Source organism: Sceloporus occidentalis, unplaced genomic scaffold (genome assembly GCF_023333645.1).
Source record: "Sceloporus occidentalis isolate IW3139 unplaced genomic scaffold, rSceOcc1.0.p SCAF_2, whole genome shotgun sequence".
In the NCBI taxonomy this organism is placed as follows: Eukaryota; Metazoa; Chordata; class Lepidosauria; order Squamata; family Phrynosomatidae; genus Sceloporus; species Sceloporus occidentalis.
The window spans coordinates 197,524,471-197,540,858 of record NW_028316982.1 but is presented as its reverse complement, the minus strand read 5'-3'; the positions used below and the strand labels follow the sequence as shown (position 1 = coordinate 197,540,858).

Here is a 16,388-nt window from a genome sequence, read left to right as displayed (position 1 = left end):
AAAAGACGACCGTTATTATCATTTTTATCGGAGGCGAGAAAAAACCTTTTCCTGGTACTCCTTACTCCTCCTCCCCTTTAAGCCCTGACCCCTCCCTCTCCTTCCTTAACCGGAAGCGGTAATGCTGGTCCACAGATACAGGAAGCGGATGAGCTTGGCGCTAGTCTCTTTTTCTCTCCCCCTCCTTTCCGTCCCATTTGTGGAGGGAGGGGGGTGTCGCGAGCGAGTGCTCGCGCCAAGGCATTTGGGGGCGCGAGGGAGGGAGCGGGGTGGCGGGTGGGAGGAAGAAGAGGAGAGCTCTCCTGATTGGAGGAGGAGGAAGAGGAAGAAGAGGGCTCTCCTGATTGGAGGAGAAGGAGGTGGAAGAGGTCTCTCCTGATTGGAGGAGGAGGAAGAGTGCTCTCCTGATTGGAGGAGAAGGAGGAGGAAGAGGCGAGCGCAGCAAGGAAAGGTGTGGCGGCGTCTGCGTCGTCGTCTCCTCCTCCTCCTCCTCCTCCTCGATGGCGCGGGGCTGAGCGCCCTGTCCGCCCATGGAAGCCACCCCGGCGGTGGCCCCTGAGGGAGCGTCGGGCGACGACGAGGAGGAGACCCCGCCGCCGCTGCCTCCGCCGCCGGTCATCTACACCATGGAGAACAAGCCCATCGTCACCTGTGAGTGGAGACAGGGACATGGCAGTGGAGTGGGGCGCTTCTGCTGCTGCTTCTTAGGCGGAGAGGCGTTGGCCTCCGCGGCCCCAGGGAGACCGCTCTCTCTTGCCTCTCTGGGAATGGCCTCCAAAGGCGACCCTTCTGAGAGGAAATCCCCCCCCCCCAAGCCCACGGGTCTCCTTCCTGAAGGGGTCTGTGTGCCTCTACTCCTGGGCGGGTGGGGCTCAGGCACAGCTATGCACAGATGAGATGCCCATATGCACATGCTACACACCTTACGCATCTAGACACATACGCATATCTAGACACATCTTCTGTATTGTGTATATTCTGTATCGACCCATCTTTTACACATCTGTATACATGAGATTCTCATCCACATCTATATGCATATATATATATATGTGTGTATATGTGAGATTCTCATCCACATCTATATGCATATATATATATATATATATGTGTATATGTGAGATTCTCATCCACATCTTACAGAGCTATGCACATATGAGATGCCCATACACATACACTACACAGCATACACATCTGTACACATCTTCCATATACATTCTGTTATACACATGACATTCTCATGCCCATCTATACACATCTTCTATATGTATATTCTATGATATGATATGATATGTCCATACGCATACACAACACACACATATATATTCTATGTATTTTCTATATACACACATCTTCTACACAGCTATACACATATGATGCTTATATGCATATTCTACACACCATACACTTCTATACACATATGAGATGCTCATACATATATTCTACACAGTATACACATCTATGCATATATGCACATCTATACACTTATACACACATCTGCTATATGTATATACACATCTATACATATTCAATATATATACATTTTCTACACATCTATATACATGAGATTCTCATGCACATGTACTACACATACACATTTATACACATGTTCATATGCATATTCTACACGTCATATGTATCTATACACATGCACATCTGTACATATACACACATTTTCTATACATCTATACACGAGATGCTCATGCACATCTACATATCTATACGCATCTATAATATGAGATTCTCATGCACATCTACATATCATACACATGAGGTGCTCATGTGCATCTTCTACTCATCCATACGCATATCTGTCTAGATAGATGAGATACCCATACACATCTTGACAACATATGAGATGTTCATACACACCTTAAGGCTGGATTTTTCTAGCTTCCACACCCCAAACCCTAAAATAGGAAAGTGGGTCTGAGAGGAGGGGGAAACATTCTTGGAGTCATGACAGAGTAGGATTTTTGAAGCCCAAGGGCTACAGCTTTCTCTCCCTTCTGTCTCTGTGGAAAAGTTCCTCCAACACCTCCCCAACTTCTCTGAGGGGAAATCCTTGGGAAGCTCATCTCCATCCACCCCAAAAACATGTGGCAGCTCTACCTGCGCTTGCTGTGAAATTCATTGGGCCACCATAATATGTTGGCAGGTGATTTGAAGACTCATATAGAGTCTCTTTGCACTATGTTAGTTGGGAGGCACTAGTATATCAAAGGGAGGGATACACATGTACCGTCTGTGGTTGGTTTTGTTGACGTTCTGACATGTTAGGCTGATTTTCCCGTTACATTTCACTCTTCCATAAACTAAAATAGGAAAAAGGGAAGGTGGATCAGAGAGAGAAAGAGGGGGGAAGGATATTCTCAGAGTCAAGGAACAATTGGATATTGAAGCTCAGGTGCAAGTCAGAGGCCTCTGTCCCTGAGCCACCTCCGTTGTGTGGTTTGGAGGACTCCAGGCTATAGAGAATTGGCAGAGGGAAGCCTTATGCCACTTACTAGCCAAGGGCCCGGCTGTTTCTCCTCTCATAAAGAGAAAGGTGTGGCCCCTGTTGAATACTTGAAATTGCCCTAATTGCATTTGATGGGCCACGGGTTTAGCTTTAAAAGGTGATAATAATGGCTATAATATAAACTAATATAAAATGTGTATGTGTGAAAACAACATAGTAAATTTTTCTATCTCTTGTATAAACATTTTTTTTAGCTGTGAAAAAGAAGTGTTATCTTTTCCAGCCTTCAGGAACATGAATCTGAGCAAATAATAATATGAACCTCCTATTTGGCCTCATGGTAAATTGCAGTTTGTCAAACTCTGTTTACCACATGTAAAATAAATGTGGAAACATTCCTTCTCATCTTGGCTGGCATACTGTTGGTTATTTCCAGCTAGAGGTGACCCTTTCAATTATTTTTTGAGTGAATCGACATGTAGATAAACCCCACAGATTGGGGGGGATCTGCTCTAGTTTGGATTTAGGCCTATGTGTGGAAAGACTGTGTCAGCATGTACATTGTTCCAGAGGCCTGTGCTATAATCTGTGCTGTGTAATACAACAATTGTGGTGATGTTATTCATTGGTTGGAATACAGATCCATTTTGGTATAGGCAAAGTGACTGCATTTTGGGGAGATGTTTCAGCTCATACAGAATCTTTTGTAGAAAGCACTGAATATAACTAGGTTTTTTTTTTTACCTTGTTGTGTTCCATAGTACAGTATTGGAAAAATAGGATCCACGCACTGATTCCCAAAGACACTTGCAGAAATGATTTCTTGAAGCAGTTTATTTTCATAAGTGAAAAGTTAGGAGCTGGTATGATTTGCCATCTGCTGCTGGCAGTTGTAAGTGTTGATAAAACATTTCAGGGTATTTAGAACACCTCACATGTATAAACTGTTCCAGCAATCCTTATAGTGATGCTAAAGTGCTGTATATCCTCACATATAAGTCTAGAAATTTTATTCAAAAAATTGGCCCAAAAAAACAGAGTTGACTTATCCATGGATCAGTGTAAGTACTGTACTTTAATTCTTATTAAACACGGGAACTATCCCCTGGTGAAAGGCAAGAGCGTAATCTGTTTTGGAAGTAGCGACGTTGCTCTACTCTCCCATCCATTCAGTCTTCCCTGTAAAGACATTTATGCCTGTAAGTTCTTTGGCATTGTTTTCCTTTGCTTCATTCTTTAGATCCTTTGTTACACCCCTCTAAATTTTACCCTTGGGTTATCCACACCACAGGTCATATCAAAATCCATAATTTTGGCCCTAAAACCTGCCCTTGACTTATACATGAACTTGACTTGTAGTCGAGTATTTACAGTATTTTGTAATGTCACATTGTAGTGTGTATGTGTGTTCATGCACTTACGTTGAGCAATAATGAATTGTCCAGTGCTAAACAAGAACTTTATGGCTAAGGAATATGAACCCAGGGACTTTACTCTACATTAAGTCTGTTCTCTGTTGTCTGTTTACATAGATTGCATATGGAGTTTCTTTACTCCTTTATTTTATATCTTGCCTTTCTCTCAGCACATGATTCAATGTGACTATCTGCATAGTGCTCAAAATGTAGTTTATTTCAGAATTCACTTCTGGTCAGGGTCATCTTCTGGCAAGATGCAGTTTTTGCTAAACGATCTAAAATAGGTAAAGATTGTTAAATCCCACAATTCCCGACCTTTTACTGTGGTACTTGCTGTGGCTGATTGGAGCTGAAGTCTTGTGCATCTGGAGATTAACAGTTTGAGGAAACCTAACTAGATAATAGTTGAAATAACATTGTAGTGCTTCCATAACTATTCTTAAGTAAACATAGTTACTGAGCCAGTTCAGATGACACAATAAGATGGAAGGATTCATGGGAATCTTGGGTTATTGGTTATGAGCAGTGCGTTAGGGCTTACTGCCTTACCTGTTCCATTTGCAAGGAGAGCCTAAACAAACAGCAGAGCTTTGTTCCATGGTTTCCTTGGCATGTCATCTGAACAAGGCATGTTTCTCTTCTAACAAATTAGAGAATGAACCCTTAATCTCTTGATTCTTTTTGCAGTTCTTTGGAGAGAAACAAATCCAATAGGGAGCTATACATAAAGTGCTTTATATGCTGCTGTCCTCTACTGTGTTCAGCAAGACACTGAGTAGTGAACTATCCTTGCTTCCATGAGAAAAGGATGGCTATCGGCTTATAAATAGGGAAGAGTTGCATGATAACATTGATTCATGAGTTGTGGCCAGGTTAATTTTTTTTAATCGCCTTTTCCTTCATAACAGTCAATCAATCACATTTCATTAAGACTACCCAGTATTTAAAGTCCGTATTAGAGCTTCTGCTCAGAATACCCTCACCTAGTAAAATGCAATGGGTGGGCATCAGGGAGAGGGCCTTCTATGCTGAGGCATCTGAACTGTGAAATAGCATGCCTTCCAGGCAGTTTCCCTCATGTCTTGGATATGAGCCTTCTAATGCCAAGTGAAAAACTTTATTTATTTAGGCCTTCTAAATTGTAATTTAAAAACCTGCACTCTTACTGTCAGATTTATCATTCATTTTGTATTCACACCACTATACTAGTTTTATTTTCTGTCCTCATAAAAATATTTTAATGATTCAACATACTGTTTCAGATATTTTGTTAGTTACCCAAAGAAGATAGGTTTTTGGGCAGCCATCTGTTGTTGTTGTTGACTAAAATAATTTTATAATAGATAACAGTATCCCTTTCTGTTCCTTTCTACACAATTTATATATTCTCTTTGTCAAAGCTGTGCTGCTATTCTGGAATAAAAGGATTCTGTGTAGCAATTATCCCACATTCTAGGTAGAAGTTAGGAGATACTCTGTGGCTTTTGCAAATTTCTGCATGACAAGATATGATAATGGGAATTGGATGGACAATGACTAGGTTTTGGGGGTCTTTCCTTTTATCTGTGTACAACTGTTGTCTTTGTAGCCCCAGTCCTAATTCTGGAGTTGAGACCAAGATGGGCAAGGTTGTGCTAGACTAGTACTTGTGTTATTAGAGCTTCACTGTAGTGATATAACTAAACCAACCTTATTTAGTCAACATAATTCCAAGATAAATTTGTACTGCTAGTCTGTTAAGATAATTTGACCGGTGAAGCTACCCACTGCAAGTAATCTGCTACATATAAATGTCTGGTAGTCTGTTGTGTAGGTTTAAATGACATTGAACTGAACTGCATGTGTCTTAATTGCACCAAAATTCTGCCGTGGTCCTGTAATTTATCTGTTACACCCTATTCTTTAAACTCAAAAGTTAAGAAGGTTAAAAGTTAAGAAGTACTGTAATATTTCAGTAAAAGTACATGCAAGTAATACAATTTTTCATTATAAAATTTTGGCTTTCTAGCATTTTGTGATTCAAAATATTCTAAATTTGTAATCCAAAGCATAGTTTAATATCATCGTAAGCTCATTTTCAGATTAGGCAATTTACTGACTTGAGTCAATTCTTTTCTTCTTCATGCTGAACAGAGTAGTGAACCTTCTTTTTCATCTTATTGGAAGGAATTTAAATAAATTAGATACACAATAACTTGTTTGGTGAACTCTGAGGATAGTTCAAGTTAGTTTGGTAGTTCCTTGCTTAAATGTTCAAGAAGAATGTCTGTTTTTAGATTTTTAACTTACAATCAAGTTATGTCACTTATGAGAGCCAGCATGGCATAGTAGTTTGAGTGTTAGACTATGACTCCAGAGACCAGGATTCAGTTCCCAGCTTGGACATGAAACCTGCTGGGTAACCTTGGGCAAGTCACATGCTCTCAGCCTCCATGGAAGGCAATGGCAAACCTCCTCTGAACAAATTTTGCCAAGAAAACCAATGGTAGGCTTGCCTTAGGGTCACTGTAAGTCAGAAAGGACTTGAAGGCACACAACAACAACAACAACATGATACTTATACTGAGAGGGAATTAGCAACCAAGGAATAGTCAAGAGTTTAAAATCAAACTACAGCTTTATTACAGAGCAGGTAAAATTCATCAGTATCAGGAGTTGCAACAAAAATTAGAGGTTGATTTCACAAGCAGCATTCAGCTTGGATCAGCATTTTTAATTGTATTTATTTGTGTGGTTACCTGTAAGTGGAAATAGGAGAAAGGAAGAGTCTTAGTGACACATATGACAGGAAAAGACAGTAGGGTCCTTTTGAGAGATCAGAATATAAGCATGTTGGAATATAAACATTGCAGTTGGCAGCATAGGTAACTTAATGGGAGGGAGAAAGAGAGACTGAGAGAGTGATGTGGAGAGAGAATAGCCAAACTATGCATTCCACAAAAATTCCTAACTAAGCAGAATGTAAAATAATAACAAGAGACAGAGCAGGACAAAAAGTGCTTGAAAGCCTTAGTTGTCCTTGAGGTTGGCGTGCTCAAAACTGTGTGTAAACTGTATGCAAAATGGTTTTCTATCATAGGTGAAAAATTAATGGGAATGCAAAGTTTAGGAATATTAAAACATTAACTTTGATAGCAAACAATAGTAAATGAGAAGGAGCTGGAATTTCTAGAAAAATCACCCATATCTTTTCAGGTGCTTTCAACTATTTGCCTTTTTAAAAATGTAATGAGATTAAGAGCATACTGTATTTAGGAGAATGAAATGATCTTACACTATTTGTTTAACCTTTTTATATTAAATGAACATTCATTCATGTTCAGTCTGTGAACATCTAGAAGGCAATGCCATAATCACAAAAAGTCAGCAGGGGTTTCAGAAAAAAAAGTCATGCCAGATCTGATCTCTTTTTTTATAAAATTACCAGCTTGGTAGATGAAGGGAATGTTGTGGATATAGCATATCTTGATTTCAGTAAGGCATTTGACAAAGTTCCCCATGACATTCTTGAAAACAAGCTTGTAAAATGTGGGCTAGAAAAGGCAACTGTTACATGGATTTGTAATTGGTTGACCAGCTGAACCCAAAGAGTACTCAGCAATGGCTCCTCTTCATCCTGGAGAGAAGTGACCAGTGGGGTGCCACAGGGTTCTGTCCTGGGCCCAGTGCTATTTAACATCTTTATCACTGACTTGGATGACAGAATTAGGGGCATACAGTGGGCCCTTCCCTTACATGGGGATCCATTCCAGATCCCTCCGTGTAAGGGGAAATCTGTGTGTGCTCGAGCCCTATTGGAAGTAATGGAGTGTGCGGCATGTGGTTGCACAGCAGTGTGCACATGACGGGCGCTTGCCCCATTACTTCTTCCGGGGTGCGCGAGGGGCTTTTCCAGCGCGGCTTTCAGTGTATGCTATACTTATCAAATTTGCAGATGACACCAAATTAGAAGGAGTAGCTAACACCCCAGAGGACAGGATCAAAATTCAAAATAACCTGAATAAACTGGGGCAAAGTTAACAAAATGATAATCAACACAGAAAAATGTAAGGTACTGCACTTAGGGCAAAAAAATGAAATGCATAGATATAGGATGGGGGACACCTGGCTGAATGAGACTACATGTGAAAGGGATCTTGGAGTTCAAGTAGACAACAAGTTGTACATGAGTAAACAGTGTGATGAGGTAGCTAAAAAAGCCAATGCAATTTTAGGCTGCATCAATAGAAGTAAAGTGTCCAGATCAAGGGAAGTAATAGTGCCACTATATTCTGCTTTGGTCAGGCCCCACCTGGAATATTGTGTCCGGTTCTGGGTACCACAATTCAAAAAGGATGTTGAGAAACTGGAGCGTGTCCAAAGGAGGGCAACTAAAATGATGAAGCGTCTGGAAACCATGTCCTATAAGGAACAACTTAGGGAGCTGGGGATGTTTAGCCTGGAGAAGAGAAGGTTAAGGGGTGATATGATAGCCCTGTTGAGAGTTCCTGCATGGCAGGGGGTTGGATTGGGTGGCCCTTGTGGTCTCTTCCAACTCTATGATTCTATAATTCACTTAGATTTGTCATTTATAATCAGCCATACATTATTTTTAGCCCAGAGATAGAAGAAGGGCCCTCCCTCCAGTCCATCTCTTCATGGTCCTGGCCTCAGAAGGAGAGAAGAACAGCTGGACTTAATCCCCTTCCCTGCTGCCATTCCCTTCTCCTTTTGTGTCATGTCTTTTTAGATTGTAAGCCTGAGGGCAGGGAACAGTCTAGGCAACAATTCGTGAGCCACTATGAGAGAATTTCTAAAGGGTGGGGTAAAAATACAATAAATAATAATAACAACAACAACACAGGAGAATTATCTACCGTATATACTTGTGTACAAGTCGACCTCGTGTATAAATTGAGGGAAGGTTTCAGGGTGAAAAGTCTGGATTTTGATATGACCTGTGGATAAGTCGAGGGTAAAACTTAGAGGGCTATAAGGAAGGATAGAAAGGCAGAAATACCACTTCCTCCTTCTCTTTCTCTGGACCTCTCCCAACCAATTCCCAGGTGCTGGAGGAGAGATTTTAACATCGCATTGAGAAAGGAAGCAAGTGGATTGCAAAATGGAGAGATGGTTTTAAATGGAGAGTTTTTTTCCCCACAGGAAGCAAAAGGGACTGCAGAGATGGTTTTAAATGAAGACGGTTTTTGATAGGAAGCCAGGGCTTGCAAAACGGATCAGAGAGAGAAGCAAGTGGATTTAAATGGGGAGTTTTTCCGATAGAAAGCAAAGGCTTGCAAAACAGACTGGATGGGGAAGGAATTGATGTTCAGTGGAGATTGGGGCATCAGGCTTGCTTGCTTTAGGACCTTTCTAATCACTACTGATGTATTGACCATTATATAAGTCTACCCAAAATTTTAGGGTCAATTTTGGGGCATAAATTTCTCAACTTATAGTCAAGTATATACTATAAAAATTATGCACAGCCTTAATGAGTAAACGTTTGGTGAAACAATATAGTTTTTGCCAACCATTGTAATGCCAATAGTAAAGAAATCAACTGAAGGTCCCTGGAAAGGGAGTTTGACTGCTATGGTGGTGCAGCAGAAAAGGTCCCTCAGGTCAGTGCCAGGTTTGTTTCCCCAAGATGATGAACACATAGCACGGTTTCAGATGAAACACATAGATACTGGGCAGATTTTATCTCATTTATCTTGGCCCCAAATTATTTAGGGCTTTCTGGGAAATTGAGCCATGGGACTAGAACATAGCATATTCTTTGAACTCAGAATTATAGTGAATATAAAATAGGAAGAGATGAGGCCTTGCTGGAATTCCAGCCAAAGGGTAATAAGATCATGAACAATTCGATTGAATAATAAGATCATGAAAGTAATAAGATCATGAACAATTCAATTGACTATTGACCTGTATCAAAACTGGGAGAGCCAATGCTGAAAAGTTAAGCTTGGCACTCTTCAGAGAAAGAAAATGAAAGCTGGTAAAAGGGTGAAAGTAATGACTGTAGTGTGGGGGTGATAACCTTGGTCTCCCCACGTGTTGAACTACAACTACTGTTGTGCTTTTTTTTTTTATATAATCATGCTGGTTGCAGTGGTGGGAATTAGAACCCAGCATAATCTGGACACCCACAGATTTCTTGGTTTTGTTGTAGTGCATAAATGGAAATATAGTCGACCCTCCATTTTCATGGGAGGATCTGTTATGGAAACCTCCCCCCCCCCTGAAAATGGAAATTTGCAAATATTCAAGCCCCATTGACTTGAATGACCGTGCGCTCTTGTGCGCATTCTGCAGGCACATGCACCGTTTTAACCTCCCTGCTTGCCGGTCCGTGAAGGACTGAGACCGTGGATTCAAAGTCTGCAAAAATGGAAGGATGACTGTATTATGGCCCTCCAGAATATTTGAACTGCAGTTTTCAGCATTTTTTACCGTTAGCTATGCCTGCTGGGACTTGGGTTCCAGGAAGATTTGAAGAATCACACAGTTCCAACTCCTGCCTTAATGGAAGGCCACTTCATAAAATGCACCGGAATAGTATGATTTGGGTGCAAATTCAGATCCCCCCCAAAAAATTCCTGGATGCCATCATCAAATTGTGGGAATGCAGGCTTTCTGATAGCCTGCGTATCTTCGGTTTGGTGTGAATCAAGTATGTTTGCTCTTTGAGAGTGTTTCTATAATGCTGACTTCTGCTTCAAGTGGATCTTTCCTGGAAAATCCATGTGACCTTTTATTTCCATGTGCATGTTTTCACAAGAATCTTTTCAAAATTACTTGTGTCCTGTGTGGGGAAAGTTAATGCTGGAATGCATTCTTAGTTTATTATTTGAAAATGGAAAAACACATTATTCATCAGGTCTTTCAAGGCTAAAAGATGAAAGTTTGTCCTAGCAATAAGCAGATCTAATTAAACATATGTTGGAAAATTACAGGCAAAAAGTATTGATTTTGTGGTTACATAAACTCATGCTTTCAGAAAGGATTGTTTTTGAGTGCCTCCGGATGTTGATTCTGTTACTACCATTCTGTATCCTGCTGTATTTGAATTGTTAAACTTGCTCTGCCCTATGAGAGGAAATTTTATCTGTCAGAGTAATTTCCATGTGTCATGTTGTTTTCTTGTACAGAGTGGAATATACAAACTACTAACATTGCCAGCTAGTAGAAGCACTTTCCTTTTATAAGTGTGTTTTTCTTGACAGACCTAGCATTTCATCCTATCTTTTGCAAACTTCACCAAGAAACAAATTATTTGGCCTGAATTCTCTGTAATGGAATGAAATGCTTAGTTAAATGTTAACACAGTTATGAACCATGCTGCATATATAAGCCATTTTTTTAGGCTTTGCAAGATGGATCCATGGATTGTTGTCAAGGTTTGATATTGTCATAGTTACTTGAATGGTGAGTTAGTAGCTATGTTTACCCTGGGAGGTATGTGAGCCAAGAAAACTGATACACAAGACAGTTTTCCCCTTTATTAAAAAGCTTACAGTTTCCTTCTATATAGAGTTGTAAAACTATAAATACTCATCCTTCCACATTCGCTGAGGTTAGTGGCACCGGACCCTCGTGAATGTGAAAAAATTGTGAATATCAAAAACACTATGGTTTTACTGGAGAGAATAGTACTGCAGTTAATAGTTATCTAACCCCAGATAACTACGCATATGCTGAAAGATGCACCAGAAGAGCCCCTCACGCGTCCCAGAAGAAGTAATGGGGCGCACTCTCATTATTTTATATTACAGTATATTATAATATTATTATATTACCACGGGCGTGAGCCTGATTACTTCTAATGGGGCTTCAGCACATGTGGATTTCCCCTCATGCAGAGGCATCCAGAACGGATCCCCGCGTAAGGGGAGGGCCCACTGTAGTATCCTTTCTTTCCAACAAATTGGTTAACGATAATATACATAGTGAAAGACTGTAATATGAGCACCACAGGTGCCAGATCCCTTGTGTCCTGTATTCTTGGAAAGTGAGAGCGAGAACTATTACTCTGAGCATTACTGCTTATTGTGTACTTGGCAAACCTATATTTCAGTGATTGCAGATAGTTTATTTATTTAGAGTTTTTATGCTCCACTCTGTAGCCACAAAGGCTTACACATTGCTAATTTGACAGTTCCCTGCCTTCAGGTTTACAATCTAAAAAACCATGACACAAAAGGAGAAGGGAATGGCAGTGGGGAAGGTGGTCAGGTCCAGCAGATACTGCCAGTTCTTTTCTTCCTCCAGGGCTAGGATGGTGGCAGTTGCAATGGAGAGAGGGTTTCTGGGGCTATATAACTATTAACTGCAGTACCATAGGAAATCATGGACTTGTGTTTGAAATTAAAACGTTCTTTGTAAATGGAAAATGTACTTCATATTTCTCTTTCCTGGATATAAATTGCCAAAAGACACATAACATAAAAGGACTAGAGTAAGGAAACTGTGCTGAGAAATTCCTTCTGGTTGTGTTGTAAACTACCCCACAATCCCTCCTGTAAACTTCCTGCAAAAAGGTGAAATATCAGGCTATTGAAAACTTTTTACTGAACTTAATTTCCCCCCCAAAACAACCTACACATAGCACATAAAAGTTTCTCAAATGCTATCAAGTACCAGCTGCAAAATATTTACTGCTTCAAATAAAACAGATTTCATTTGTTTGTTTATTTTGATATGTAAATCTTAGCCTTGTCAGAAGATCTCAGGGTAGGTTATAATATAGACCAGGGGTAGGCAACCTGCGGCCCGTGGGCCAGATGCGGCCCGGCGAGGCCTTGGGACCGGCCCCAGCCCAGTCCTGCCGCCAATTGCCGCTGGGGCCTTTGGGGGGCAATTGTCTATAGAAGCCTCAGAAACATGCATTTATATTAACATTTTTAAAAAATCAGCAAATTTTTCTGTGTGTCCTCCATTTTTTTTAAAAAAAAGTGTCTTCCATTTGAAAATTTTGTCCTACATTTGTCCTGGTTTATTTATATATTTAATTTTTTTAAAAAAAAATATTTATTTATTTATTTATTTATTTATTTATTTATTTATTTATTGGCTTCGCCCCCCCCAGTTGTCTGAGGGACAGCAACCCGACCCCCGGCTCAAAAAGATTGCCTACCCCTGGTATGGACAATAAGTGGTATAGTAAACAATATTTCTAAGTGGGCCAGCATTAGCAAGTGATTTACCTCACGAATATGCTAATACTATTTAGGTAGTGCCAGCAGGTTTAGATAGCAGAGACATTGCTCTAGTCCTCTCCACAACTCAGTTGATCATGTCCGTGGTGGCAAGGTCCACCTAAACTGAGATATTTGTCAGAATGCTCTAATAATAATAATAATAATAATAATAATAGGTTTTATTTATATACCGCCCAATCACTGGGAATCCGAGCGGTTTACAATAGAGGGGATAACAGACAGTTCCCTGCCCACAGGCTTACAATCTAAAAGACACGACACAAAAGGAGAAGGGAATGGTGAGGGGGGGGGAGGGAATCAGGTCCAGCATTCTTCTCTCCCTCTGAGGCCTGGACCAAGGCAGATGGACCGGAGGGAGGGCTCTTCTTCTTCAGGCTAGCCCCTGATGGAACTGGGCCAGTCTACTCTCTCCCTCAGAGGCCGAAAGATGACAGTTAGGGAGGGAGGAGCCTCTTTCTTCAGGCTAGCCCCTGATGGTACTGGGCCAGCCTTCTGTCCGGGAAAGCAGCCAAAGGGCTGATAAGGCAGCTAGTTCTCAAACAAACAAACCCCCTCCCAGCACAGCAAAGTCAGTGTAAGCTACACAGTCCTGGAGATTCACAGTAGTTCTAGCAAAAGGGATTACCAAGAGAATTGTCAGACGGTCCGAGGTTCAGGGTAACAGATAGGCAGGTCGATGAAGCAGTCCAAGGTCAAGGTTTCCAGGTAGTCAAGACAAGAAGCCAAAGGAGCCAGAGACAGAGTCTTTCCTCTAAAAGAGTCAGATATCCACTGGCAAAGAGCCACACATGCTCCAGGTGCTTAAGAAGGCAAGGAGCCGGCCTTCAGCTGTGTCTGATTACGAAGACGCTTCTGATAAAGCCTCCGAGATCTTCGAAGGCCCTCTCTTTCTGCTCGACGCTCATTGAAGGTAGGCACACTGCCCAGATCCTCCTCCATGTCCACAGCCTCGGCACCAGGCAAACTTGGCTGCTGAACCTCTGGAGGGGCCATAGACTCTGCTCCAGCAGAACTAGGGCCAGCCTCTGGCTCCTCCATTACAGGTTCAAGCCCCAGGGGCTCTGGCTCCTCCATTACAAGTTCAGGTCCCAGGGGCTCTAGCTCATCCTCTGAGTCCTCCAAGCCATCCTCCAGGCTGGGCATGACATTTTCTCTATCCCTCAGAGGCCGAAAGATGACAGTTAGGGAGGGAGGAGCCTCTTTCTTCAGGCTAGCCCCTGATGGTACTGGACCAGCCTACTCTCTCCCTCAGAGGCCGAAAGATGACAGTTAGGGAGGGAGGGGCCTCTTTCTTCAGGCTAGCCCCTGATGGTACTGGGCCAGCCTTCTCTCTCCCCCAGAGGCTGAAAGATGACAGTTAGGGAGGGAGGAGTCTCTTTCTTCAGGCTAGCCCCTGATGGTACTGGGCCAGCCTTCTCTCTCCCCCAGAGGCTGAAAGATGACAGGGAGGGAGGAGCCTCTTTCTTCAGGCTAGCCCCTGATGGTACTGGGCCAGCCTTCTCTCTCCCTCAGAGGCCGAAAGATGACAGTTAGGGAGGGAGGAGCCTCTTTCTTCAGGCTAGCCCCGATGGAACGGATGGAACTCTAGGCCAGGGGTCGGCAACCCCCCGGCCCGCGGGCCTAATCCGGCCCGCGGAGGCGGCAGCACCAACCCCAGCCCTGTCCTGCCGCCAATTGCCGCAGGTGGTATTGCGGCGGCGGCGAGGGTGGGGCACAGACAGTGCGCTGCCGCCACTGCCCGCCCACCGGCGGCTTCCTATAGCCCTGTGCGTGCCTGCAGGGCTGCGTGGAGGGCTAAATAGGATGGGTTTCTCCTCCTGGGGCTGGCTGGCCAATGGTTGCTGGCATGGGGCGGGCTGTTGGAGCTCCAGCCTGCCCCCATTGGCCAGCCAGCCTCAAGAGGAGGAGCTCCTCCTCTAGTCCTCAGCAGGGCAGGAGGGGGCGGTGGTGCTCCTCCTCCCTCCTGCCCTGCCCGCGGTTGCCTCACAGCCACGGGCCGGGCGGGAGGGAGGCGGGGGTCCTCCTGCTCCCTCCTGGACTCCCAGGGGGCCTTTCCTCCCCCAGACCTCCCTCTCCGGAGGAGGTTTGGTGGAGGAAAGATCCCCAGGGAGCGCAGGACCTGGCAGGCTGTCCCCCTGGGCTTCCTGGGGGCCTTTCCTCCCCCAGACCTCTCTCTCTGGGGGGAGGTCTTGCAGAGGAAGGGCCCCAAAGGGAGCCCAGGGCCTGCCGGGCCGGCGTCCTGGGGGTCTTTCCTCCACCAAACTTTCCTCTGGAGAGAGAGGTTTGGCGGAGGAAAGACCCCCAGAGAGCCCAGGGCCTGGCAGGCCGCCTCCCTGAGGGGCCTTTCCTCCCCTAGACCTCTCTCTCTGGAGGGAGGTTTGGTGGAGGAAGGGCCCCTGTGGGGGAGGCCTCCAGCGCTGGCGCCCCCAGCCTCTTCTTTTGCCGGCCTCTGACAGGGCCTGGGACCCCCTCAGGGGCCGGCAGAGAGGGGGAGGCCTCCAGTGCTGGCGCCCCCAGCCAGCTCTTTTGCCGGCCTCTGACGGGGCCTGGGGCCCTGTCAGGGGCCGGCAAAGACAGGAGGCCTCCAGTGCTGGCCCCGCCCCGGAGGGTGGAAGCTCCGCCCCTGGCATGCGGCTCCTCCCCAGAGGGTGGAAGCTCCACCCCCAGCACGTGGCCCCGCCCCCAGAGGGTGGAAGCTCCCCTACCGCTTCGGCCCCCCAGTTGTCTGAGGGACACCAATCCGGCCCCCGGCTCAAAAAGGTTGCCTACCCCTGCTCTAGGCAGTGCCAGGTGAGCTGTTACTGCAGAATTTTAAAACTCCAGAATATGCAGGATACTTATCAAGTTAATCAACAATGTACTTCTTATATCTTTTTTCTCACATTGCAAGAAGTGTGTGTGTTTGAATAGTAAGTGTAATTTCAAAGGTCGTATTGCCTACATTTATTCCAAAATGTTATACTTTAGCTATGATTTATCAAACCTTTGTGTTTGTATGTGTATAATTAAACAACTCTGATATTTTCCCATCAAATGGTGATGGTCATTGAAGACCTGAGGGGAGTACTCATCAGCCACATGTCATGTGGTGAAAAAATCAAGTTGACCTTTGCCTGGCCACTGAGATGCATATGTTTCTTTGGTAGGTTACAGAAGTATCTTACTCTTTCAGTCATAAAACAGAGTGACCAGGGTTTGGTTGTGTAAGATCTTAAGCCTCCTGTGAGAACTGTGAGAGCCACTTCAGGGAAGCTTGCCAAAACAAGCAAAACACATTGAGAACCATATTTATTACTCTGTGCA

At 43.7% G+C, this 16,388-nt stretch overlaps 1 protein-coding gene across 1 annotated transcript in view; it reads left to right on the top strand.

The window, feature by feature from the left end:
- Positions 1–301: 301 nt before the first annotated feature.
- The window catches only part of TRAPPC10 (trafficking protein particle complex subunit 10), a 63,168-nt gene continuing 47,081 nt past the window's right edge, over positions 302–16,388 (top strand). Inside the window, exon 1 of the mRNA XM_089511911.1 lies at positions 302–651. Coding sequence (XP_089368037.1) covers positions 531–651 — 121 coding nt within the window. The 5' untranslated portion in view covers positions 302–530. The remainder of the gene's footprint in view (positions 652–16,388) is intronic.